This window comes from Trachemys scripta, chromosome 1 (genome assembly GCF_013100865.1).
Source record: "Trachemys scripta elegans isolate TJP31775 chromosome 1, CAS_Tse_1.0, whole genome shotgun sequence".
Taxonomy (NCBI): domain Eukaryota; kingdom Metazoa; phylum Chordata; order Testudines; family Emydidae; genus Trachemys; species Trachemys scripta.
Genome location: NC_048298.1, coordinates 97,086,497 through 97,112,954, shown reverse-complemented (window position 1 = coordinate 97,112,954; position 26,458 = coordinate 97,086,497). Strand labels below are relative to the sequence as shown.

General features: G+C 41.7%; 1 protein-coding gene across 1 annotated transcript in view; it reads right to left on the bottom strand.

The window, feature by feature from the left end:
* The window catches only part of SLC41A2 (solute carrier family 41 member 2), a 76,777-nt gene extending 56,102 nt beyond the window's left edge, over positions 1-20,675 (bottom strand). Inside the window, exons 1-4 of the mRNA XM_034778426.1 lie at positions 20,572-20,675; positions 16,606-16,677; positions 13,824-13,968; positions 6,577-6,723 (exon numbers count right to left, since the gene is read on the bottom strand). Of these exons, the coding sequence (XP_034634317.1) occupies positions 6,577-6,723; positions 13,824-13,968; positions 16,606-16,677; positions 20,572-20,601 (394 nt within the window). The 5' untranslated portion in view covers positions 20,602-20,675. The remainder of the gene's footprint in view (positions 1-6,576; positions 6,724-13,823; positions 13,969-16,605; positions 16,678-20,571) is intronic.
* Between the last annotated feature and the right edge of the window lie 5,783 nt (positions 20,676-26,458).

The window sequence follows — 26,458 nt, the reverse complement described above, 5'->3', positions numbered from 1 at the left end:
ACTGGCAAGTTTCTGCGCAGTAAACCAGCTTTCTGTGTTGTAACTCCTGAGGTGTACACACTGCCAAGCCACTTAGTACGCAGAAACTGCACAGTTGCAGTGCTGTAAAAAAAACACCCTTATGAGAGGCATACAGCTTTCTGCGCTAGGGCTACAGTGCCGCGGTGCCAGCTGTAGATTACAGCACTGCGATTGGCCTCCGGAAGGTGTCCCACAATGCCTGTTTTTGCTTCCTGGTCATCGGTTTGAACTCTACTACCCTGCCCTCAGGTGACCAACCGTCATCTGCACCCCGTAAATTCCTTTGGAATTTTGAAAGTCCCCTTCCTGTTTGCTTGGTGATGCGTGCAGTGGTCTCAGCACATCTTTCCAGGTGGCCATGCCTGTTCCACACACCAGGTGATCCCCCACTTGGAGCAATGCCGAGCTGCTGGACCTCATCAACATTTGGGCAGAGGAGGCTGTCCAGTCCCAGCTGTGCTCCAGCCACAGGAATTATGATACTATGGACAGATTTCACAATGCATGACAGAAAAGAGCCATGACCGGGACACACTGCAGTGCAGGGTCAAAGTGAAAGAGCTGCGGAATGCCTAACACAAGGCACAGGAGGCAAACCGCTGCCCTGGTGCTCCGCCCACAAGCTACCGGTTCTACAAACAGCTGGATGCGATACTCGGTGGCAACCCCACTTCCACTGCGAAGGCCACTGTGGATACTTGGGTGGCTTGCGTGCCACTCGAGAGTGGACTGAGCCAGGAACAGGAAATCTTGGACAAGGTTGTGGAGGGGGACCCAGAAGCAGAGGACAACTTGGAGGTCAGAGATACATGCAGCCAGGAGTTCTTTTCTACCCTGGAGACAGGGCCGGCTCTATGTTTTTTGCTGCCCCAAGCAAAAAACAAACAAAACAAAAAAACAAACAAGCTGAATTTGAACAGCCAGAGACCAGGGCTATTAGAGGGGCGCAGTGCGGGGCCATAAGGATCAGGGATGCCTTGAGACAGCAATTTGAAGCTGAAAGCCACTAATATTTGTTGCTATGCTCAGGAGTGCAGTGCTTGTAGTGCTAGGAGGTGATTGTGATTGGTGCAGACGATGCACTATGAAGGTTTAAGATAATTATGTGTTGCTTTGCAGAGCTCTGTTTCCTGTCAATTAATAGAATAAAGATTGCTTTCAAACCAACACAATTCTTTTATTAAAAAACAACAACCATAGGAGAGAGACAAACAAAAAAAACCCACATCAGCACTGAGGGGAATGGGGGAAGGGAAGGTCCCAGGAGGAAGAGGATCCCAGGATGGTTAAGGATTTGTGTATGTCCAGGGATCATATCCAGCCTTCTCCTTTGGAGTACAGTGCAACAGGTACTGTACTTCAGAAGGGCTAAACTGCAGAGGAATGGGTGTTGAGTGCAGTGGGTACTGGGAGTCTGCAGTGCTGGACTGTGATGGGGAGAAGAGTGGAATGCCGCAGGTACAGACTGGAGCCAGGAGGTTGATAAGAGTGTGTTGGCGGTGTCTGGGAGGCGCATGGGAAAGAGTTTTGCAACAGCGGTTGCAAGGGAGGGTGGGCACGGAGCTGCTCGGTCTGCAGTGCTAGTATCGCCTGGAGTGTGTCCGCTTGGTGCTCCTTAACTTTTAAGAGCCGCTCCGTGGCTTCATTCTGGCGCGCCGTGTTCTCCTTTCAGTCCCTCTTCTCGCTGTCCCACCACTCCTTCAATTCCTGTTTTTCTGCCGCGGAGCATCTCATAACCTCACGCAGAAAGTCCTCCTTAGTTCTTTGTGGCCGCTTTCTAATTCTGCGATAACAAAGAGGGAGTCTGGGCTCCCAAGGTCAACTCTGTGAAGCCAAAACGCAACATTTTACAGAAGCAGTATTGTTTGCAACACACAGAACACTGATTCAGTGATTTAAAACACAGCCACTATTCACATACCTGTCACTAACTGGCTGACCCCAGGCAAGCACACATGAGCCAACAAACCCCCCAAAATGGTGAGTAGCTGCAGGGACAGGGGAAATGGGTGTTCCCTGACCCTACTGTACACCGAGCACGTGGCTTTTGGGGAGAGCCAGCACTGTAGCAGGGGCCTGATAATCATTCCTGTGCCCACATTTTCCACAGGCTGTGTTCATTATGGAAGGTATCTCGCTGCTGAGGGTGAGCAGGGAATCAAAGGAGGGTCTTCTCCAAGACTGCGGCTTTCATACTGGCCCTTACGCGGTTCGCTTGTGTGCATCAATGGTGGTCCCCATCCCCCCATGACAGCAGAGTGGTGCCGGAACATTACCCTTAATGGGGCAAGAAACAAAGCAGCTCTGCCAAAGAACTTGCAGTAGTGAATTGCCCAGTATCTCCATGAGAGTTTCCTGAAGAACTCTGAGGCAGATTCCTGTGAACTGAGGGAGTCAATCAACAGCCTGTTCCGCCGCTCAGACTAGGCATGTGGTAGTACGTGCATCATACAGACACAAGCCTGCTGTCTGCAACCCTCCTGCACCCAACAACTTTCTTCAGCGATTTCCAAAATCAAATCCACTTACCAGGAGCCTCCTCTCCTGTTTGCGCTTCGCCAAGCTCCAACAGGTGAGACTGGCTAGCCTCCTCTGGGCAGCGCCAGCTCCAGGCACCAGCAAACCAAGCACGACCCAGAATTCAGCGGTCCAGCCCAGAGTGAAGCTTTCACCCTTCCCTTCACAAATATGATGGAGCGTACAGCACGCGGCTATAAGCATAGGAATATTGTCATCATCCAGGTCCAGTTTCCCATAAACGCATTGACTGCAGGCCTTTACACGGCCAAAAGCACACTCAACAGTCATTCTGCACTTGCTCAGCCTGTTTTTGAACCACTCCTTGCTGTTGTCAGGGTGCCCCGTGTATGGCGTCATAATCCACGGCATTAAGGTGTAAGCAGGGTCTCCCAAGATCACAATGGGCATTCTGACTTCCCCTATGGTGATTTTCTGGTCTGGGAAGAAAGTCCCTGCTTGCAGCTTCCTGAACAGCCTGTGTTCCGAAAGATGTGTGCATCATGCACCTTTCTGGACCAGCCTGTGTTAATGTCTGTGAAACTCCCACGCTGATCCACAAGTGCCTGGAGAACCATACAGAAATACCCTTTCCGATTAATGTACTCGGTGGCTAGGTGATCTAGTGCCAGAATTGGAATATGCGTGCCATCTATCACCCCTCCACAGTTAGGGAAGCCCATTTCATAGATTATAGGACTGGAAGGGACCTCGAGAGGTCATCGAGTCCAGTCCCCTGCCCGCATGGCAGGACCAAATACTGTCTAGACCATCCCTGATAGACATTTATCTAACCTACTCTTAAATATCTCCAGAGACGGAGATTCCACAACCTCCCTAGGCAATTTGTTCCAGTGTTTAACCACCCTGACAGTTAGGAACTTTTTCCTAATGTCCAACCTAGACCTCCCTTGCTGCAGTTTAAACCCATTGTTTCTGGTTCTATCCTTAGAGGCTAAGGTGAACAAGTTCTCTCCCTCCTCCTTATGACACCCTTTTAGATACCTGAAAACTGCTATCATGTCCCCTCTCAGTCTTCTCTTTTCCAAACTAAACAAACCCAGTTCTTTCAGCCTTCCTTCATAGGTCATGTTCTCAAGACCTTTAATCATTCTTGTTGCTCTTCTTTGGACCCTTTCCAATTTCTCCACATCTTTTTTAAAATGCGGCGCCCAGACACAATACTCCAGCTGAGGCCTAACCAGAGCAGAGTAGAGCGGAAGAATGACTTCTCGTGTCTTGCTCACAACACACCTGTTAATGCATCCCAGAATCATGTTTGCTTTTTTTGCAACAGCATCACACTGTTGACTCATATTTAGCTTGTGGTCCACTATAACCCCTAGATCCCTTTCTGCCGTACTCCTTCCTAGACAGTCTTTTCCCATTCTGTATGTGTGAAATTGATTTTTCCTTCCTAAGTGGAGCACTTTGCATTTGTCTTTGTTAAACTTCATCCTGTTTAACTCAGACCATTTCTCCAATTTGTCCAGATCATTTTGAATTATGACCCTGTCCTCCAAAGTAGTTGCAATCCCTCCCAGTTTGGTATCATCCGCAAACTTAATAAGCGTACTTTCTATGCCAATATCTAAGTCGTTGATGAAGATATTGAACAGAGCCGGTCCCAAAACAGACCCCTGCGGTACCCCACTCGTTACGCCTTTCCAGCAGGATTGGGAACCATTAATAACAACTCTCTGAGTACGGTTATCCAGCCAGTTATGCACCCACCTTATAGAAGCCCCATCTAATTTGTATTTGCCTAGTTTATCGATAAGAATATCATGCGAGACTGTATCAAATGCCTTACTAAAGTCTAGGTATACCACATCCACCGCTTCACCCTTATCCACAAGGCTCGTTATCCTATCAAAGAAAGCTATCAGATTGGTTTGACATGATTTGTTCTTCACAAATCCATGCTGGCTGTTCCCTATCACCTTACCACCTTCCAAGTGTTTGCAGATGATTTCCTTAATTACTTGCTCCATTATCTTCCCTGGCACAGAAGTTAAACTAACTGGTCTGTAGTTACCTGGGTTGTTTTTATTTCCCTTTTTATAGATGGGCACTATATTTGCCCTTTTCCAGTCTTCTGGAATCTCTCCCGTCTCCCATGACTTTCCAAAGATAATAGCTAGAGGCTCAGATACCTCCTCTATTAGCTCCTTGAGTATTCTAGGATGCATTTCATCAGGCCCGGGTGACTTGCAGGCATCTAACTTTTCTAAGTGATTTTTAACTTGTTCTTTTTTTATTTTATCCGCTAAACCTACCCCCTTCCCATTAGCATTCACTATGTAGGCATTCCTTCAGACTTCTCGGTGAAGACCGAAACAAAGAAGTCATTAAGCATCTCTGCCATTTCCAAGTTTCCTGTTACTGTTTCTCCCTCTTTACTAAGCAGTGGGCCTACCCGGTCTTTGGTCTTCCTCTTGCTTCTAATGTATTGATAAAAAGTCTTCTTGTTTCCTTTTATTCCCGTAGCTAGTTTGAGCTCATTTTGTGCCTTTGCCTTTCTAATCTTGCCCCTGCATTCCTGTGTTGTTTGCCTATATTCATCCTTTGTAATCTGTCCTAGTTTCCATTTTTTATATGACTCCTTTTTATTTTTTAGATTGTGCAAGATCTCGTGGTTAAGCCAAGGTGATCTTTTGCCACATTTTCTATCTTTCCTAACCAGCGGAATAGCTTGCTTTTGGGCCCTTAATAGTGTCCCTTTGAAAAACTGCCAACTCTCCTCAGTTGTTTTTCCCCTCAGTCTTGATTCCCATGGGACCTTACCTATCAGCTCTCTGAGCTTCCCAAAATCTGCCTTCCTGAAATCCATTGTCTCTATTTTGCTCTATTTGTGCAAAGTCATGCACAATGTCACACATGTTGCCTAGAGTCACGGTCTTTCGGAGCAGGATGTGATTAACAGCCTTGCACACTTCTGTCAACATGAGTCCAACGGTCGACTTTCCCACTCCGAACTGGTTAGCGAGCAATTGGTAGCAATCTGGAGTAGCCAGCTTCCACAGTGCTATCACCATGTGCTTCTCCAACAGCAGGGCAGCTCTCATTCTTGTGTCCTTGCGCCGCAGAGCTGGGACGAACTCATCACACAGTTCCATGAATGTGGCTTTCCTCATCCGAAAGTTCTGCAGCCACTGCTTGTCATCCCAGATGTGCATCACGATGTGATCCCAACACTCAGTACTTGTTTCCCGAGCCCAAAAGCGGAGTTCCACTGTGGTCAGATACATTCCTGCAGACCAAAAAGGCAGAGCTCGCAGTACACAAACCATTGAAAGATGGCGCCAAATGCGGATGGAAGCACAGGGATTGCTGAGATGCAAAGCAATGCATCACGGGGCATTGGGACAGGACCCAGGATGCTCCGTGACCCCCTCCATCTTCTGACAACTCTTAGCGGCAGAAGAGGAAGAAATGCTCTGTAGGATAGCTGCCCAGAGTGCACCGCTCCAAATACCACTGCAAGTGCCGCAAGTGTGAACATGTTATTGCGCCGGCAGCTGACAATGTGAACACATAACAGCGGTTTCCCTTCAGCACTCTCTGAGCAGGGCTGTAACTGCCGGCGCTGTAACTCTGCCAGTGTAGACATACCCAAAACCAGCTAGTCAACAAAGAAACAAGTAACTACCAGAGCAAGTGTGACAAGTCAAACAATGGTCTGGAGAGGGCTAAGATTTGATTTGAAGGTGGACATTCAGAAACTCTTAACAAAGCCAGCTTCTTTTTCACAGGAAGAGGAGCTAGTTCAGGAGTTCCAGTGACAAGTACATCTGCTGACTGACTGGGACTGATTAGTATAGTAATAGATACGGCGAAGGGGAAAAATAGGGACTTCAACTGATTGCAGCTAGTGGCTTGAGATCCTGTTTATCTTAAAAAGAATAAATAGCTGTGACCTAATGTTTCAACCAAAGATCTATCATTTGATTTAAAAAGAATGTGTATCTATTTAAATGTTTAACAACAACAAAAGAAGAGCCTCTCAAAGGCACATGTAGTTAGGAACATACTTACCAAGGCAATTATAAAGACCCTGACTTATCCAAGCTAGTATAGCAAGAGTGATAAGGTCTCCAAAACTCGCTGCAATAGGTGTGGCAACATTGTCAGGATTTATGCCTGTCTTCTTTGATCCAACAATAACTCCAACCATTATTATCCCTAGATCGAAGGTAAGAAGAAAGCATGTCAATCTTTATCTACATTGTAATCCCACAGGAAATCTATGGAAAAACTGGAAATCAAAACCAGAGCTCCTGACAAATACAAGCTTGTGCCTCTGTCCTAAGATCATGCTTCCTCCCACCTGACTCAACAAAAATTATTTCTTCTTTTTTTCAAATAGGGTTATTTAATTAGGTATAGCGCAGGGATCGGCAAACTTTGACATGCAGCTAATCAGGGTAATTTGCTGGTGGGCCGCAAGACATTTTGTTTACATTGATCGTCCGCAGGCATGGCACCCCGCAGCTCCCAGTGGCCGTGGTTCGCCGTTCCTGGCCAAAGGGAGCTGTGGGAAGTGGTTGCCAGCAAGTCCCTGCAGCCCATGTTGCTTCCCGCAGCTCCCATTGTCTGGGAACAGCGAACCGCGGCCACTGGGAGCTGCAGGGGGCCGTGCCTGCGGATGGTCACCGTAAACAAAATGTCTCGCGGCCTGCCAGCAGATTACCCTGATGGGCCGCGTGCCGAAGGTTGCCGACCCCTGGTCTAGCTGAATGAACAGTCAAAGATTTCATCACTCAATAAATATGCATTAGCTATTATCAGAGGCACACATTTTTTCAGGATGTCCTACCAGAAACTTGGCCACAAGTCACTAAACTGTGTCATTTAAAAAAAAAAATTCACTATTAGATGCACAGTCAATCAAAAGAACATTTTACACAGAGGTCAATAGTTAGTATGCTTTCTAAAAACAGCAACACTGAAATTATTTTTAAGAGTAATTTCCCGATAGTATTCAAATCGCTGTCAAGAATGTTAATCACAGTGTTACATTAGCAATATTATTTGGTACTGAAGAGAATTTTCCCTCTCATCATCCAGTAGACCTAAGAGAGAAGAGAAGCTCTGAAGAGAATTCAGATGTGTTTATTCTTTTATTTTTAACATTATTTACATATTTTTGAAATTAATTTCTTCTCCACCTTCACCTTATTTGTATATACTATTTATTGTAGATTAGGAGGTTTTTCTGAGCCCTGTTTAAGGGACAGTGTGAGTCACAGTACTTCCTGAGCTCCTGAAGGAGTTGGAAATTTAGGAGGGAATATGCTATGTCATCCCACTATCTGACATAGCAAACTTCCCACTCATGTCCAGCCAGTACACGGGTGGGGGCATGCACAGCCATAAGTCTGTTCCCCATCCCTACTCCTGATCCCACCCTGCTTCCATGATTGGTCTCCATGGCTGTGTATTCACTAAAAAAAGAAGTGTGTTCTTAACTTGAGGTAAAATCCTAGTAAAGACAAGGCAGTTTGCACATTTTCACGTGAGTAAACAAGTCAAGTTAAAGACTATGAGGAAGCCTAGTACATGAAAGTTACAAACTGCCTTGTCTTCACTAGGAATTTGCCTCAAGTTAAGAGTATGCTTTTTTTCCTAGTGTAGACGAGGACAATGAGTCAGCCTGCACAGCCTCGCAGGGCATAAGGCCCTCTCCAACACCCTCTTACTCCCCTATGTGGCCACATAGGCAAAGTCTTATTTCATATGGCTAAAAACCAGCAGTGTTAAATGTCCAAGTCTAGGTTGGCAATCCAAATGATTGCTTCAGGTGAAGCTGAGTGGATGGCAGAGATACCACCAAAATATGATCTTATGGGACATTGTTCAACAATATGTTCCATAGTTTGAAGTCTATTTCCACAGCAGGGTGGATTTGATTTAAATCAAATTGATTTAAATCATGATTTAAATCACTAGTCAGGAAGACTCAATTTAATCATGGATTTCTACATAAAAGTGCATTCTTGTTGGTTGTAATAACCTTAATACATACTCTTCACAACTCAGAGATAGATGTAGATTTCATTTTTAGAAGGTACACACTATACATTTTTAAGTGATTTATTTTGAAAACTTTTCAGATTAGTTTTACAGCTATATCAGAAAATGAATGATTATTTGGTTATTTCATTTACCAAAGGTAACTGAAGCAGATATTTATGAAGTCACTGGGAGGTGAACTATCTCCAATTCAACAAGTTAATCATTAATATTTGGAGGATTTTCTTGCCATGCTGTATTAGGAGGAGAACATCACCAGACAGACATTTAAATTGTTTTATTTAACGAAAACATCAACGTTATGTATTCTGTTTTTTTTTCTTCAACAGCAAACATATAATATTTTAACAAAACAAGCATATGAATTTTTGAATTTAGTTAAACAGTCAAGTTTTTTAAAATCAGGTTTGTTTTTGTTAAAATTGTTTTTAACTAAAATAGTTAAATGAAATATTAAAAAAAAATTAAAATTGACAATGTCAGCCAGGTCAACATGAGAATCTTAAAATATTGGCTTCTGCAGCTAACTCAGTCGTCTTCACCTTCATTTTCCTGTTTGTTCATAATCTGGAAAAGAAAAACAAGCTTTCCTGCTTTTTCAGGTCCCAAACGATTTCTCAATTTGGAATGAATTAGTCCAAAGGAAGAAAATATTCTTTCTATACCAGCAGAAGAAGCTACTGCTGTTAAAAGTGAGATTATCACTTCAACAGTCTCTGAATCCAAGTGCTTAAGTGACTTCCACCAGTTCACTGGTGTGACTTTCTTTAAAACATCATCAGCAAACATATATTTATTGAATGGTTCAGCCTTAGCTCTGAAGTTTATTATAGTTGACATTATGGAGGGATGATTGCTGGATGTCCATGTCATAGCCAACTCCTCTTCTTCAACAGTTAAGGTTTGATCCTGGTACCGACTATTGAGAATATTTGCAAGAAAATGAGCTGAAGATAGTGCTTGTCCCATTCGTTTTTTAATGCTTGTAATTTAACTCTGTCACTGCATATTTCTCGTTTTAAGATCTCACTTAGTTCCTTCCAAATTTCAACAGCATCAGCAATAAAACAGCTATTTCCCTGCATTTTGTTCAAGGCTACAGAAATAGGCTTTAGGGACTCAGCATGTGTTCAACATTTCTCTTAAGCCCAATGTTGAGAACTTTGGCTGTGACACTGCCATCTATTTTTTCACCATTTTGTTCACAAACTGTCATCAGATTAGGCCAGTTCTTGATATAGTGCTCAAAACAGTCCACTACTGAGTTTCATTGCACGTCTTGTGGGAGAGTTAGCTTGGTTCCTCCCACTTTTTTCAGAGCAGTTGCTGCAAAGTGGTTGTTACAGAAGTATTTTGCAATTTCAACAACATTAGCGTTTATTTCTGGAACACTGAAGTCTTTGGCTAGGAAGTGCATCAAATGAGCACTGCAACCGTATGTTATTAGCTTGGGACTATCTTCACTCTCTTCTAAATAATTTCTTCTAATCTTGGATACATTTGCAGCATTGTCTGTGACCAAGCTGCCTACTAGACATTTGAATTTTTTTTCACAGTTTGTTATAGCTTTTACTGCTACTTCTTTTAAGTATTGTTCTGTGTGTGCATTTCCTGATGTATCAATTGTTTCTGTAAGGAAGACATTCCCTTCTTCTATTGTCACACAAGCACACACAAGAGGATCATTGTGGACATTGCTCCACCCATCAAGACTCAGGTTAACAATTTTACCCTCTAGATCTTTTGCACACTGCTCAATTTCTCTTTCATACACTTTATCCAGCAATCTGCCTGTGACATCTACTCTGTTGGGTGGACTGTATCCTGGTCTTAATGACTGAACCATGTTAATGAAGTGTGGGTTCTCAATCATATGGAAAGGAGAGTTTGTTGCATAAACAAACCGGGCAATTTTTTCATCAATTACTTCTTTTTGTAATCTGCTGGTTCTTATCGCAAATTTATCTATGGTTGTTTCTCGATGATGGAGATTTTTTTTTTTTTGCTACAGGTGATATACTGTGGCTATCTCACATACATGATGTGACTGAAACACTATCATTGGCAGATAACTCTGAAACTATAGAAAATGATAGTGATTTTGAAGGTGGATAGTCTTCAGAATCCTGTATGTTGAGGATGGATTCTCCTAAACAAAATAAGTCAATGCAGTTATTTAATTATTATTACTGTACTGCTCATTTAGTATTACTCATTGCATTCACTGACACTCAGTACTACTTTAAAGGTGAAATTGTAACAGGAAGATCTGCCTATTTCAGCTATTTATTTTTTATCACAACTGCATCTAAAATGATAATACCATAGAGTAAAAACTATATTTTTTGCTCAAACATGTGAATTCAAGAATAGTCCAGAAGGAAGACAGGCAGTCCTTAAGAGAGAAGTATGAAATAAAAAAGTTTACCAACCTGAAGATCCTGCATGTTCAGACATGTTCCTTTAATCATCTTCAATGCAGCTTCCTCCTGAGAAGGAACACTTCTCATGATGTTGTTTCATTTGGGCAATCAGGCCTTGCATTTCTTTGTTGCACTGTTTGCATTTTGCACGCATGCCTGTCTTACCCACAGGTAGAGGAACTTCATTAAAATATTCCCAAACTGGGTCTCTTTTACAGCCTGCTGCCATAATAGATTTTCCCTTCTGGTGAGAGAATGGTATGGTAGATCTCAAATCAATGAAGGCTACACTCAGAAAAACCTCAAGACTTCTGGAATATGCTGCTCAAACAGTTTCACTTTTGTTTCTACTGCCTGTCCCTCCCTTCTCACATTTATCTCCAGACTTCTTCTCCTTGTCCAGATCTATTCCGCCCCCAACAATCTTCTATTCATTGAACTTTTTGAAACTTTGCACTTTTAGAGAGAGGTAAGGGATTGACTCTGTGTAGAGGGACAATAGGGTTGAGGTCTGTTATTTCTCACCTCTGTATATTATTTATTTATTTATGTATTTAAAAACATTTCTGCTGTTAACAAGCATGTTATCTCTGGAGACACAAATCCTCAGTTTGAGAACTGCAAAACTAAGCATCTCTGATGGTATCTTCTAGACTGAGCACTGAGTCCCATTGGGTAGATAGAAAGATTAAACTAAATAATCTATACAGAAGCTCCTGGAACCCCATAAAATTGGGTCCCTAATCCATGAACTATTGGAACTCATTTACAAAACTTTTCTTAAACATTACATGAATATATTGTCTCATACTACAGAATTAGAATTTATAATCCCTACTCCATGATGAGATATCTTTGAGCTATAATGTATCTATCTTTAGATAGGTTTTTTCCTGAAAAAGCATTTTATCAAAAAAATCAGATTTAAATAAAAAAATCAGATTTAAATAAAAAAAAAACATTTTATTTAAATCATTGATTTTTATCCACCCTGTTCCACAGTCATAAGTACGATTGTGTCTCAGTTCCCATTTATGAAGGAGATAGGCCCATCTCCTTTGTGATATGCAGCTATGGTTCAAAGTGGACCATATTTTCTATGGGAATGAAAAGCCACTGGGTTTTCTCTGGTTGTGTCCTTGATGAGACATTTGCTCGGGAGTTTGGCATCCTTCCACTTTGCTTGCAATTGAATTTCAGTCTGAATCTTTAAGCTCTTGCATTGTGAGCCAAAAAAGGGTTTTCTGGATTTGAGTCAGAATCTTGGTATGTTATTTAAGACTTCATATACTGGGAGATCCTTGCTCCCTTGAATATGATACGATTTTTGAAGGATTCTCACATCGGAAAAAATTTTGGGGGGTGGATGTACCCCACAACTGGAAGCCACAGTTGTGGTGTTGATTTTACTGTGCCACAATATTGCGAGTGGCAGTGCTGAAAGTTGACAAGTGAAGCGTGGAAGCTATGTATCCATATGGTTGAGCAGTATTCTGTGGTAGAATAAACAGGGGCCAGTGAAGAGATCCATAGGGTTTTTGCAACAGCTTCCCAGGTCATTCCTGCCAGTTTCTTAATGAGACTTACACACATCTTTATTTAGTCATGAATATTTTTCAGGTGCTGGATGTATGTGAGGCTTTGGTCAAATGTTACACCAAAATATTTCAGGATGGTATCGTTTGTTATCTGCTGGCCACAGAAGTTCACATGTAGTTTCACACTGGCCTTTTGATTATTTAGATGAAGTGCTGGCACAACAGTCTTGGTGGGGTCTGGTTTTAGCCACCAATATTCTTTCCTGGTATTCAGGTCCTTATTTAGGATTTGTTCTTTGACAGATAAATCTTGTGCCTATGTAGTTAGAGCAATGTCATCAGCACAGACGAATTTCTGTGATGATGTTTGGGGAAGGTACATATTAAACAGGATCAGCGCTAAGACTGATCACCATAGTGGGCTATCATAGAGAATGTGTGGTCTGCTGAACGGGTCACCCAAGAAAATGTGAAACCTATGATTGATCAGAACTTCTCTGAAGAAGATTATTGTCACAATGCATGGGATAATTGTATTGGCTTTCAGGAAAAGGCTGTTTCTCCATACAGTGTTGTAGGTGGCATATAAGTCTAAGAAAGCTGCTCCAGTCTTGACATTTTGCTGGAAACCCACCTCAGTGTATGTTGTTAAGAGCTTAGAATCTAAAACCAACCCTTTTTGTTCACAGAGAATCATGACTGGAGTGCCATGTGATTGAATAACATATCACATCACACTATCTGTCTTAAAGCCCCCTAAGATTTGCTTTTTAAAATGTTTCTTTTGCTGTGGACACAATTAGCACCATACTTTTTCAAACTTAAATTTAAACATGGTTTCACTAAGAGATTCAATAAAAGGTATAAGTGCTAGGTGGGTGATTGAATATGATGTAAGGTTTTATTTAAAACTCCTTCAAAGGATATGACAATCTATGGGCAAGTATAATGAAGAAGTGGGCCAGAATTGTGGTCATAATTCAAAATCAGTTTAGCAATAATAAACAGAGGAAGCAAATTTCAACACAGCTGTTTCCCCACAAATTAAACATCTTGGAAAAGGGATATCCAGGAAAATCTATGCCTAGGTTCTTTTTTTGATCCAATTTCATTACTGTGATTTTAGTTTTTAGCATGAAAAGTGCACAGGGTATCCAACTGCCATCTGTCTGCTTCAGACAGATTGTACTCTGCTGGGATTTATAACTTAAGTAACATTGTGACACATATACACTTTTTGTATTTACTGAAAAACAGACACTGTAGAACATTACAAATATATTTTTACCCTGTAGAAGAGATGCTATGAAGGCAGTTGCTACACTGCTAGAACACAAAAGGATTGAATGATCAAGGCGATATTTGCCTTCTGGAATCCAGCCCAGTGTGACTGCTGCCACTGCTGCTAGGAAACCAACTACCGTTGCCTGGACCTAGGAGAGTAAAACAAAAGTTCATTAATATCAGAAAACGTCACCAACTTAAAATAATTGTTAGACATAAACCAATTGCCACCATTCCCTGGCTCTCGTGTCTCATGTTTGGGAGGCATCAGAGGAAGTACGCTCAGCCACTATGGAAAGGGAGAATTTGTATAGCTCAATTGTGATCTCCCTGGATGATTAAGAAGCAGAATTTATGGAGTCTGAAGGAAGAACTGTTCACTCTTCTTCAATAAGAAAGGCTTTAACAATGATTCAATGCATCAAAGATGGTGAAAGTAATAACTAGGGCTGTCAAGCAATTAAAAGAATAACATGTATTTAAATATTTTTGTATGTTTTCTACATTTTCAAATATATTGATTTCAATTACGATACAGAATACAAAAAGTGTACAGTACTCACTTTATAATATTATTTTTATTACAAATATTTGCACTGTAAAAAAGAAACAAAAGAAATAGTATTTTTCAATTCACCTAATAAAAGTACTGTAGTGCAATCTCTTTATCATGAAAGTTGAACTTACAAATGTAGAATTATGTACAAAAAAACTGCATTCAAAAATAAAACAATGTAAAATTTTAGAGCCTACAAGTCCACTCAGTCCTACTTCTTGTTCAGCCAGTCACTCAGACAAACAAGTTTGTTTACATTTGCAGGAGATAATGCTGCCCACTTCTTGTTCACAATAGCACCTGAAGTGAGACCAGGCATTCATATGGCACTGTTGTAGCCGGCGTCGCAAAATTTTTATGTGTGATATGCACTAAAGATTCATATGTTTCTTCATGCTTCAATCACCATTCCAAAGGACACGCATCCATGCTCATAATGGGTTCTGGTCGATAACCATCCAAAGCAGTGCAGATCAAAGCAAGTTCATTTTCATCATCTGAGTCAGATTCCACCAGCAGAAGGTTGATTTTCTTTTTTGGTAGTTCGGGTGCAGTTTCCGCATCGGAGTGTTGCTCTTTTAAGACTTTTGAAAGCATGCGCTACACTTAGTCCCTCTCAGATTTTGGAAGGCGCTTCAGAGTCTTAAACCATGGGTTGAGTGATGTAGCTATCTTTAGAAATCTCACATTGGTAACTTCTTTGTGTTTTGTGAAATCTGCAGTGAAAATATTCTTAAAAAGAACAACATGTGCTGGGTCATCATCCGAGACTGCTATAACACGAAATATATGGCAGAATGCGGGTTAGGAGACATACAATTCTCCCTCAAAGAGTTCAGTCACAAATTTAATTAATGCATTATTTTTTTAACGAGCATCATCAGAATGGAAGCATGTCCTCTGGAACGGTGGCCAAAGCATGAAGGGGCATACGAATGTTTAGCATAGCTGGCATGAAAATATTTTGCAATGCCGGATATGAAAGTGCCATGCGAACGCCTCTTCTCACTTTCAGGTGCCATTGTAAATAAGAAACAGGAAGCATTATCTCCTATAAATGTAAACAGACTTGTCTGTCTGAACGATTGTCTGAACAAGAAGTAGGACTGAGTGGACTTATAGGTGCTAAAGTTTTACATTGTTTTGTTTTTGAGTGCAGTTATGTAACAAAAAAATCTGCATTTGTAAGTTGCACTTACACAATAAAGAGATTGCACTACAGTACGTGTGTGAGGTGAACTGAAATATACGATTTCTTTTGCTTGCCATTTTTACAGTACAAATATTTGTAATAAATAATAATAATATAAAGTGAGCACTGTCAACTCTGTATACTGTGTTGTAATTGAAATAAATATATTTAAAAATGTAGAAAAACATACAAAAATATTTAATACATTTCAATAAGTATTCTATTGTTTAACAGTGCGATTAAAACTGCGATGAAGCGCGATTAATTTTTTTAATCCTGATTAACTTTTTTGAGTTAATCGCGTAGGTTAACTGCGATTAATCGACAGCCCTAGTAACAACAACAAAAAACTGGGGGATTCTCAGGAGCCTAAAAAGACATACACAACAAACCTATGTCTGAAGGCAAATGGGAGACTACATCTAATACTTAAATAAATGAGTCAAAACATGGGTATTTTATACACCTTCTTAGCACTGTATGTATTTAACTATAATGTATAAATATGAAGCAGGTATTCAAAATCTAGCAGCTGTTTTGGATTTAAATGCAGTCATTTTCTCAAATGTTATAGTGACATTAATACTATTTATTGTCTAACAACCACTTCACAGTTATTTAAATATTATAACCTGTGAAAGTACAGTATAGAAAGCATTTGAGAGGTCAAGTTTAAATGGACTTTACTGGCAATGGAACTATTTTTTAATCATCCCTAGAAATAGTCTCTTTCAAAAAAAGAGATGAGATATATTTGACAAGGCAGGATGGGAAAATTTACATGGATGTTACCTGTACTATACCTTTTACTGATAAAACTGCTCTATTTCTGCTGCAAGTTTGTGTTACTTTAGAAACTGACTATATACTACCATTAGAAATTAGAAATTAAAGTGAAGTAAGTTAACTCTGAACTGATTGAGTGTTGCAGTGTTGTATCCTTTAACTCTTTTTCTATTGTCAGCATCAAAAATTGTGCTGGGCACTTTAAGTAACTGTTCTTGTGAGAGTATGCCAAAATGAGTAAGTTGTACTTACCTGTTTTAAGGCCAAATTGCCAATTATTAGGTTCCACTTCTCAATGGGAGAATCCATTTTCCCAACATTTACCTTTCAAAATAAGAAAAGTGAATTTTAGACATTTAGATTTAAATTTATGGTACCATTTATTAACTTTAAGGTTTAGTAGTAAAGTAAAGGTAAGAACATAAGAACAGCCATACTGGATCAGACCAAAGGTCCATCTAGCTCAGTATCCTGTCTTCTGACAGTGGCCAGTGCCAGGTGCCCCAGAGGGAATGAACAGAACAGGTAATCATCAAGTGATCCATCCCCTGTCGCTCATTCCCAGCTTCTGGGAAACAGAGGCTAGGGACACCATCCCTGCCCATTCTGGCTAGTAGACATTGATGGACCTATCCACTATGAACTTATCTAGTTCTTTTTTGAACCCTGTTATAGTTTTGGCCTTCACAACATGCTCTGGCAAGGAGTTCCACAGGTTGACTGTGCGTTGTATGAAGAAATACTTCCTTTTGTCTGTTTTAAACCTGATGCTATTAATTTCATTTGGGACCCCTGGTTCGTGTGTTATGAGAAGTTACTGTAAATAACTCTTATTTACTTTCTCCACACCAGTCATGATTTTATAGACCTCTATCATATCCCCTCTATCATAAGATGTGTATGATCATTCAGTTGTCATACTAGAAAAAGGTTGCTGTAGTACCCATTCTTTAGATTAATACAAATCAATAACATGCCTGCATAATTTCACTAAACACAACTGCTAATAAGATATTGATAAGACATGAACAATATTTTACTTGAAAAGTTTTTCAGGAGGATTAATGCTTAAATTCAGCTATTTTAAAAGAATTAAAAATTAGCCATATTTATATAGTGATGCGGCTGCTGTTCAGTTAAAATAGCATCTACAAAACTACCCTAAACTGATGGGGTTTGATGAACAAAAGTCTTACCAATTAAGTGTTTCTCACACACTTTTTAGCCAATTGCATTGTGAATGCTACTTAATTTCCATGAACACACCCAAATACACCAGCTATCAGATCAGTTGGCACAAAAAAGAATTGTGTCAATGTTTAACGTTTAAGGACAAAGTCAGTCTAAAATACCACTAAGCTTACACTCCATTGGCCTCATAATGTAAACATTTATGCACGCAACTTCCCTTCAACAGAACTACCTAAATGAATACAAATACATGTGCGAGTGTTTACAAAATCAGGTTCTATAACTGAGAGCAGAATTTGGCCTCCCAGTTCTGGATTTACACCAATGCAACTACATTGTTGTAAATAATTTCACAATCCAGTTCTGGGACCTGAGAATATCCAATATATTTCAAATGAAACTTTTTAAAAAAACAACAACAAATCCCTTCATACAAGATCTTCCACAATGTATTTCATATTTCTTTAATATTTATTTTTTTGGTGAGAGCAAAACTAACACAAAATGTGGAGACTCATGCAATCACTGAACACTGTCTGAGGACATTTTAAAAGACTTTAGAGCAAACTGGCCAGACGTTCATGTTTTCTAGCAAAGATACTATGTTGCTTAAACTTTTTTTTGAAGTTAATTAATTTATATACCATGGGATAAAATATCACTTTCTAAATAAATTAATTAAAGCCCTGCTGTTTGGTTTTCCCAGTTGAATGTTTTTAAGTTGGTTCTTACTGCTGTTATTTTTCTATTTTGCTCCTGCTGCTTTTGGTTTAGGAGGAATATTGCAGGTCAGAGGGAATACCCAGCTAAACTCACAGAAAGTTAATTATAAGGTACTTTATCACAACCTACAATATAAAGTAAATATGTTAGTGTTCAAAGTACACTCAATAAAAGTCATAAATAGTCCTATAGAGAAGTAGATCTCTCAATTATTTCTTGCTGGCATTCTTAATAAATACATCTGCTAAACCAGCTGTATAATGAGTTATGGGTAAAACGTGAGGAGTTTCTTCCTTAGTAGGAGGAATCCTTAAAAAACACCAAGGTTTGCCTGAGTGGACATTAACATCCTATAGCAGTTTTAATTAATATAGGTGTTTTCCCTAGAATCTTCTGTTCTGATGCAGAACCCTAGCTATATTTAGTCCAGGTCTACACTTTATCGGTATGGCTGTACCAGTACACTATGCTGAAAAAGCGTTCTTAGTGTGGGAACAGTTTATACTAGCAAAACTGAACATTTACTGATACAGCTTATTTCACTTGGGGAGAGGAGGAGGAGAGTGATTTGATGGAATAAATTACACTGGCAAAACCCTAGGGCAGGGGTCGGCAACATTCGGCACGCGGCTTGCCAGGGTAAGCACCCTGGCGGGCTGGGCCAGTTTATTTACCTGCTGACGCGGCAGGTTCGGCCGATCGCGGCTCCCACTCGCCGCGGTTCGCCGTCCCGGGCCAATGGGGGCGGCGAGAAGCGGCGTGGGCCGAGGGATGTGCTGGCCGCGGCTTCCCGCCGCCCCCATTGGCCCGGGACGGCGAACCGCGGCCAGTGGGGGCCGCGATCGGCCGAACCTGCCACGTCAGCAGGTAAATAAACTGGCCCGGCCCACCAGGGTGCTTACCTTGGCGAGCTGCGTGCCGAACGTTGCCGACCCCTGCCCTAGGGGCTACTGGCAGCATAGCTATGTCAGTCACAAATCACACTTCATCCACATCCGACTGACAGAGCTATGCCAGCAAAAGTTTTAGTGTAGACATGGCCTTAGATCTAGTTAGCCTGCATACTGCCAAGTGATGAAGTGAACTCTACTCGGATTTTAGAGAGGACTTGAAATAATATGCTTAAAAAAAAGTTTCCTGTTTCAGCCTGATTGGGGGTTTTATATGTGTTTTCAAATTATCGAGAGGTAGTGGAAGGATTCCTTCACCACCTCTCGAGTCCAACATTACATACGTAAACCAGAGAAAGTATTAAGAGCCTAAGGGTACATCTACACAGCAAAAAAGACCCATGGTGGGGAGCCCAGGTCAACTGACTCAGGCTCCTGCTGTAGGGCTAAAAATAGCAGTGCAGATATTTGGGCTTGGATTGGACTGCTATTTTTAGCCTGCAGTGTGAGCCCTGAGACTTTGAGGATCTGAGACTCGCTGCTACAGGAGGTTTTTTTGTTTTTGTTTTTTTCTGTGTAGACATATCCTAAGTCACCTTCTTTGACTTCAAATTGAATTTTGGGTTCTCAGCACTTCTCTGAATCAGTATCCTAAATGACTATACTCTGCCAGCCAGAGCTTGGATTGGGTCAGTATGCAAAGGTACAACATTCAGATACCTTTCTGAAGCTCCTATCTTGTTCTCCAGAATCTTAGCTTTCATTTTTTTATAATGGCAGTCTCTAGCTGTTATGGTTGTGAAGAAAGCTTCCAAAATATAAACTGAGTGTAACCAATGCAGAGAGAACATGGTGAGTCTATGGAGAGCCTGCAACAAATTGCTCTTAGAGGTGTGAACTGTCCCATACATCTCAGTGAAGTGATCATTCAGATGCCCAATGATACTTTAAATGTCGACATTGTTAACTATTTCATTCTTCATATAAGAAGAGAGAGAGGATCATAGATCTGCATAATTTACTTTGAGTGATGTCTTGTTTTGGTACCACGAATGGGTGGTGTTTAGGAGATACCAACACATTTTCCCCTCCTCCCCCATGAAGCCTATGAGAACCCATTGGCATATTCAAACCCAACCAACAGGGAACCAAGGTCAAGGATCCCAGTAGAGCACAGACCATGCATGATCATATCTGGAACACTACTCAATCTGTGAGCAGTCTCATTTTGGTGACTCACATGGTAGAGATTATTTTGTGGATGGAGTTTGGAAGAGTAACATATTTTTTCCCATCCTTGCTATGGGGACCTCCTGCAACACGTAAATAAACTAAGCCAGGTTCTATTCCAGAAAATTAATTTTGTCTTTTTATATTACAAGACATGTGAGAAGAGAAAAAAAAGATTACTTACTGCAGTTGATAGTCTAGATGCCAAGGTCATTTCCAAATTACCTTTGAGACCAAGTAGTGCAGGAACCAAGATAAAAACTTCAGTAACATTTCTGAACACTTCCCAATGCTATTTAAAATACAGGTAAAGAAAAAAAAAACCTTAGTTTTAAAAAAAGGATCCCTTCACATTCTACAACACTGTTTTAAGGGTGGTATAGTATTCTGATCTCAACAGATTTCAGAACACCAGGGTAAAGTTTACAAAAGTATCTAAGTCCCATTTTCAAAAATGACAGGCACCTAAGTCTCATGGAAAGTCAACAGCCATTTGGAAATTTTTCCTAGGTTAGTACTTGGGATAAGAGACCTCTACTAAAAACTTAGGATAAGTATTGGCCATTCAGGTGATGATACTCTTTTCTCTGAATGAGTACAGAACAAGCTTTCTTTTATGATGTTGAGGGTTCTTTGCTGCTGTCTTTTGGATGAGACAAATCTGGGTTCCTCGCTACATCTTGTCATTAAAGCATGCATCACACTTACTGTAGGATTAAAGGTGTAAAAACTTACATTGGCCAAATGGTAATTCAGTTAGTGTCTGAAAGCCAATCAAGATCTTTTAATGAAAGGCATTGAAGTATTAATAATAACAACATAAAATATAAAATAATAATAATAAATAATAAAACAAAAAGTCAAGGTCTGTATCCCTTTATCAGTTCCGAGTTGCCTTAATATAGTCGGGGAAAGGCAAAGCTGATCGTTCAGTGAAGTGTATCTAGTGATTACAGAATGGGATTGGGAGTCTACATTCTATTTCTGGCTCTGCCACTGACATATTGTATAATGTTGGGAAAGTCACTTAACTCGTCTGAAAAATATCAATCTCCTTTAAAGAGTGTTGTGAGGGTTGATGAATTAATGTTTGTAAAGCTTTTTGAGATCATCAAATTAAAGATATGACAGGATGTGCAAAATAAAATAAACTGAGGTCATTCAACAATTTAAGTAACTTTACTCATGAGTGTTAAGATTTACAAATATACCCAAAGAAGATGCTAATGCAGGGGTGGGCAAACTATGGCCCGGGGGCTGCATCCGGCCCTTTGGATGTTTTAATCCAGCCCTCAAGCTTCCACTGGGGAGTGGGGTCTGGGGTTTGCCCCACTCCGGTGCTCCAGCCAGGGGCTTGCCCCGCTCCGTGCGTGCTGTGGCTCTGCTTGGCTCCCGGAAGCAGCAGCATGTCCCCCATCCAGTTCCTATCCATAGGGGCAGCCAGGGGCTCTGCACTCTGCCCCCACCCCAAGCACTGCCCCCGTAGCTCCCATTGGCCGGGAACCATGGCCAATAGGAGCTGCAGAGGTAGTGCCTGTGGACCGGTCAGCGCGCCGAGCTGCCTGGCTTCCAGGATCCACTTGAGGTAAGCACCGCCTGGAGCCTGTACCCCTGACCCCCTCCCGCACCCCAACCCCCTACCCCAGCCCTGATCCCCCTCCTGCCCTTTGGACCCCTTGGTCCCAGCCTGGAGCACCCTCCTGCACCTCCAACCCCACCCCAGAGCCCACACCCCCAGCTGGAGCCCTCACTCCCTCCCACACCCCAACCCCCAATTTCGTGAGCATTCATAGTCCACCATACAATTTCCATACCCAGATGTGGCCCTCGGGCCAAAAAGTTTGCCCACCCCTGTGCTAATGAATGTGTCCTACTCAATCACTTTAACACGTATAATTCTCACAGACTTCAACAGGGGATACATACTCATGTCTGAAGTCACACTGCAGTTCTAAAAGTAATTTTTTTTATCTGACCACTATTACCTGTTTAGTTTTTCACCATTTTGTTGCCATTATATAAGCTGACACAATGCTAACAGAATAATACACTATTATAATTAAATATCTTGACCCTGGAAATGTGAAAAGGTATGTATTTTTATCACAAAGATAGAGAGGTACAATTACTTCCCTGAACTTTCAGGGCAAAATACCTTTTGTGGATATAAAAGGAAGGGCCACATAAATCTCACCCTAAGTGAGCAGTGGATATGTAACGAGGCCCTGAGGGCTAAGACAGCCCGTATTAAGAAAAAAGCCACTTACTCAGAAAGGGAGTTGAACAAATAACATTCTTTACTCAGGTTACTTCTTGGCAAAACAGAGCCAGTTAAAGCATGAGAGAAAAAACTCAAATAATCATTTTATACATCTTACCTATAAAAACTACATTAAGCTCCTAAATTGATACAGCTGGCATTGATGCATTGTCCTCTCATTTTTAAAAAAATAAAGGTTGAACTGAGGTAGTTAGAACGTTCTGTCTGTCCTGTTCTTTGTGTTCATTTTTATATTCTTTTTGCATATATCTTGAGGGGTTTTTTAATAGTATGTCATTTCCAGGTGCATTTTTAATAACACTGCTGGTGAGTCAAAGGTACCATTAGAAACTAATATGAGATTTAATCTATTTCTATTTAAAAAGTGGCTGCAAATTAAAGCTTGGGATAGAAGTTACTACAATAATGGATTAAAGGGATATTATCAACCTGAAATCTAGTCAATTTTTTTGTAATGAGTTAAAAGTACTATCCGTTACCATACCTGCCCTTGAGTATCACTATCAATTTTACAATCATATGTTCTTATTTAAAAAAAAAAATCTCTCCCCAGTTACTGTGTAAAAGCACGAAGCAAGAGAAATTGTGAACCTAATGAACCAAAAAGTGCCAGCAAATGCACCAAGTATACAACTGAAAAAAAATTATCCTCTAATCTCTGTCAACTACAGTAATCTTAGGTATGGCTCATAACAATAAGTATAATATTCAGACTGAAGCATAATTTTCAGTTGACGACATCCTTTTAAGTCACTCAGATTCCAGTCTGACAAAGACTTGAGCTGTGTGCATAATTTTATGCAAATGAGTATTCTTGGGCCTTGTCTTGACAAGGAAGTTGTACTAGTTTAACTAAATTTGGTTTTTAAATCCATGTATTTAAACCAGTTCATATACTTATTTGAGCTAACTGTAAACTGATTTATGTGTGTCCATAGAGGGCTTTGTACCAATTTAACTAAATGGATTTAAAAAAATTTTTAAATTAAACGGAGGCTACTTTTGTGTTTAGACAACACTAAGACTACACATGTGCATGGAGTTATGTACATGCTTAAATCTTTACAAGATCAGGGTTTTAATCTTAAGGAAGGCATTGTAGAAATCTGAGTTTAAAGAAAATTTAGTCTTTTTTTCTGGTTTAAATTTTGCTTTGAAAATGTGTTCTCTGTCAAATTTTAAGTACTAGTACTTAAAAAACGACATGACTGAGTTTAAACTACATATTGTAGTGACACAGTATAAGGAAGCAATAGTATTTCCATACCAGTTTTGGTTTCCTTTTACTGGTTTACAAGACAGTCATTTTCTTTAGTGTAATTACATCCTGACTGAACTTTTGATTCTCAGTTTTATTTGCTCTAATTTTTGAGACCCTGAACAACAGAGTATCCTTTTGTTTGTCATTGTGTGCACTTTCTGGATTCTCAAATAATACTTAGTTTCAAATACAAATAAACTTATATTCTTCCTTTGGAGGTAAGGAATTCAGTGGATTCATATCTGTTAAAACAGATTTCTGTGAACTCTAATTGCAAAGAGAGGGAAGAGGTTAAGTTTTTATTTATACAGAATTTCTGAAACTACCACTAAGCAACTCGACAGAAAATAAAACAAAACAGCCCGCAAGGAAGGAGGAAAAGGCAAGGAACTGAGCTAGTCCTTTCTTAGGTTTTAGCTTCCAGTGAATTTTTTCAAACACTACTGTACAAAGAAACATTGCATAAACAGTTAGCTGTGAATCACATGACTATAATTCCACTGAAGTGCTGCTGATGACATCTTCAACTCAAGTGCAAAACTAAGGTTCAAGTCTAACAACCTTCATCTATTTCCGTAATCATCAGTTACAAGAATACTTCAGATTAGGAGCCTGAAGCTATGTGGAAATTCAGCTTTCAAAACTGAGAGACAGTCTATTTCAGTCTGAACACCTACCATCAGTTGGGGCTCTTTCCTCAAACCAGTGGGATCTAGCCCTGCTGAATCCTGACATAATTCCATCACAGGGCAGAGTACTAGAAGTGTAATCTTCGGCCCTGTCTATACTATTAAAGTTAGTGTGCAGTTTTGATAGAGGCACACAATAATAGATTACTTAAGAACCATACACTCACCTCCACATACTGCAAATACTCTAAAGCAGTGGTTCTCAACCTCTCCAGACTTCTGTACCCCTTTCAGGATTTGTCTTGTGTATCCCAAGTTTCACCTCACTTAAAAACTACTTGCTTACAAAATCAGACAACAATACACAAGTGTAACACCCACTATTACTAAAGCTGCGAGTCTCTCACAGAGGTCACAGAAGTCACGGATTCCGTAACTTTCTGGGACCTCCGTGACTTCTGCAGCAGCCGGGGGGGCTGCCTGAGCAGCTCGGGCAGCCTCTGGGCCAGTCGCACCAGCCACTGCTGGGGCAGTCTCGGGCCATCATGCCCCTCTCCCCCAGCAGAGGCAGGAGTTTGTGTGTGGGAGGCAGGGCCGGCTCTAACTTTTTTGCTGCCCCAAGCAGCAAAAAAAAGCGCCGCCCCCCGCCGAGCGCCGCCGGAGCACCCCCGCTCCCGAGTGCTGCCCCCCCCCCGAAACCCCCCCCCCCCGCTGAGTGCCGTGCCGCCGGAGAGCCCCCTCCTCCCCGCAGAATGCCGCGCCGCGCTCCCCCAGCCGCCTCTTACCTGGTGCTGCCCCAAGCATGTGCTTGGTTGCCTGGTGCCTGGAGCCGGCCCTGGTGGGAGGGGGTTCAGGGCTGGAGCAGGGGTTGGGGCGCTGGAGGGGGTGAGGGCTCTGGTGAGCACTTACCTCAGGGGGCACACTGGAAGCGGCGACATGTCCCTTGGCTCCTAGGCGGAGGTATGGCCAGGCAGCTCTGCGCGCTGCCTCTGCCCACAGACGCCGCCCTCGCAATTCCCATTGGCCACAGTTCCTGGCCAATGAGAGCTGTGGAGCTGGCCATGGGGTGATGGCAGCATGCAGAGCCCCCCTAGCCACACCTCTGCCTACGAGCCAAGGGACATGTCGCCGCTTACAGGGAGCTGCACAGAGCCAGGTAGGGAGCCTGCCTCCCCACCAAACCCCACCCCCATCTGCAGCGGGGGTTCCAGGCCATGCACCGCAGCCTCTCCACCCCAGCAGCTGCGGCGGTCCCGGGCTACCCCGACTCCCGCTCCTTCCCAGACCCGCAGTGCCCATGGGCTGTTCCCAGGCCACCTCCTGCCCCAGAGCACCCGTACTGTCCCCCGGACCACCCCCCGGCCCCAGAGCACCCGTGGCATCCCCCAGGCAGCCCCCTGCCCCAGAGCACCCAAGGTTTAGTCAGGTATATAGAACAAATCATGGACAGGTCATGGTCTGTGAATTTTTGTTTACTGCCCATGACCTGTCCATGACTTTTACTAAAAATACCCATGCCTAAAACGTAGCCTTAACTATTACTGAAAAACTGCTTACTTTCTCATTTTGGCTGTATGAAATTCTAGTTTGTACTGACTTTGCTAGTGCTTTTGGTATAGCTTGTTGTAAAATTTGCCAAATATTTAGAAGAGTTGATGTACCCCCTGGAAGACCTCTGTGTACCCCCAGGGGTACAAGTACCCGTGGTTGAGAACCATTGCTCTAAAGAGTCCTGGAACGAGCTCTGTATCCAGTAGGGTTACCATACGTCCGGATTTTCCTGGACATGTCCGGCTTTTTGGGCTCCAAATCCTCGTCCGGGGGGAAATCCCAAAAAGCCGGACATGTCCGGGAAAATCGGGACAGGCGGGGTCGGCGGTGCTGGGCCGGGGGCTCGGGT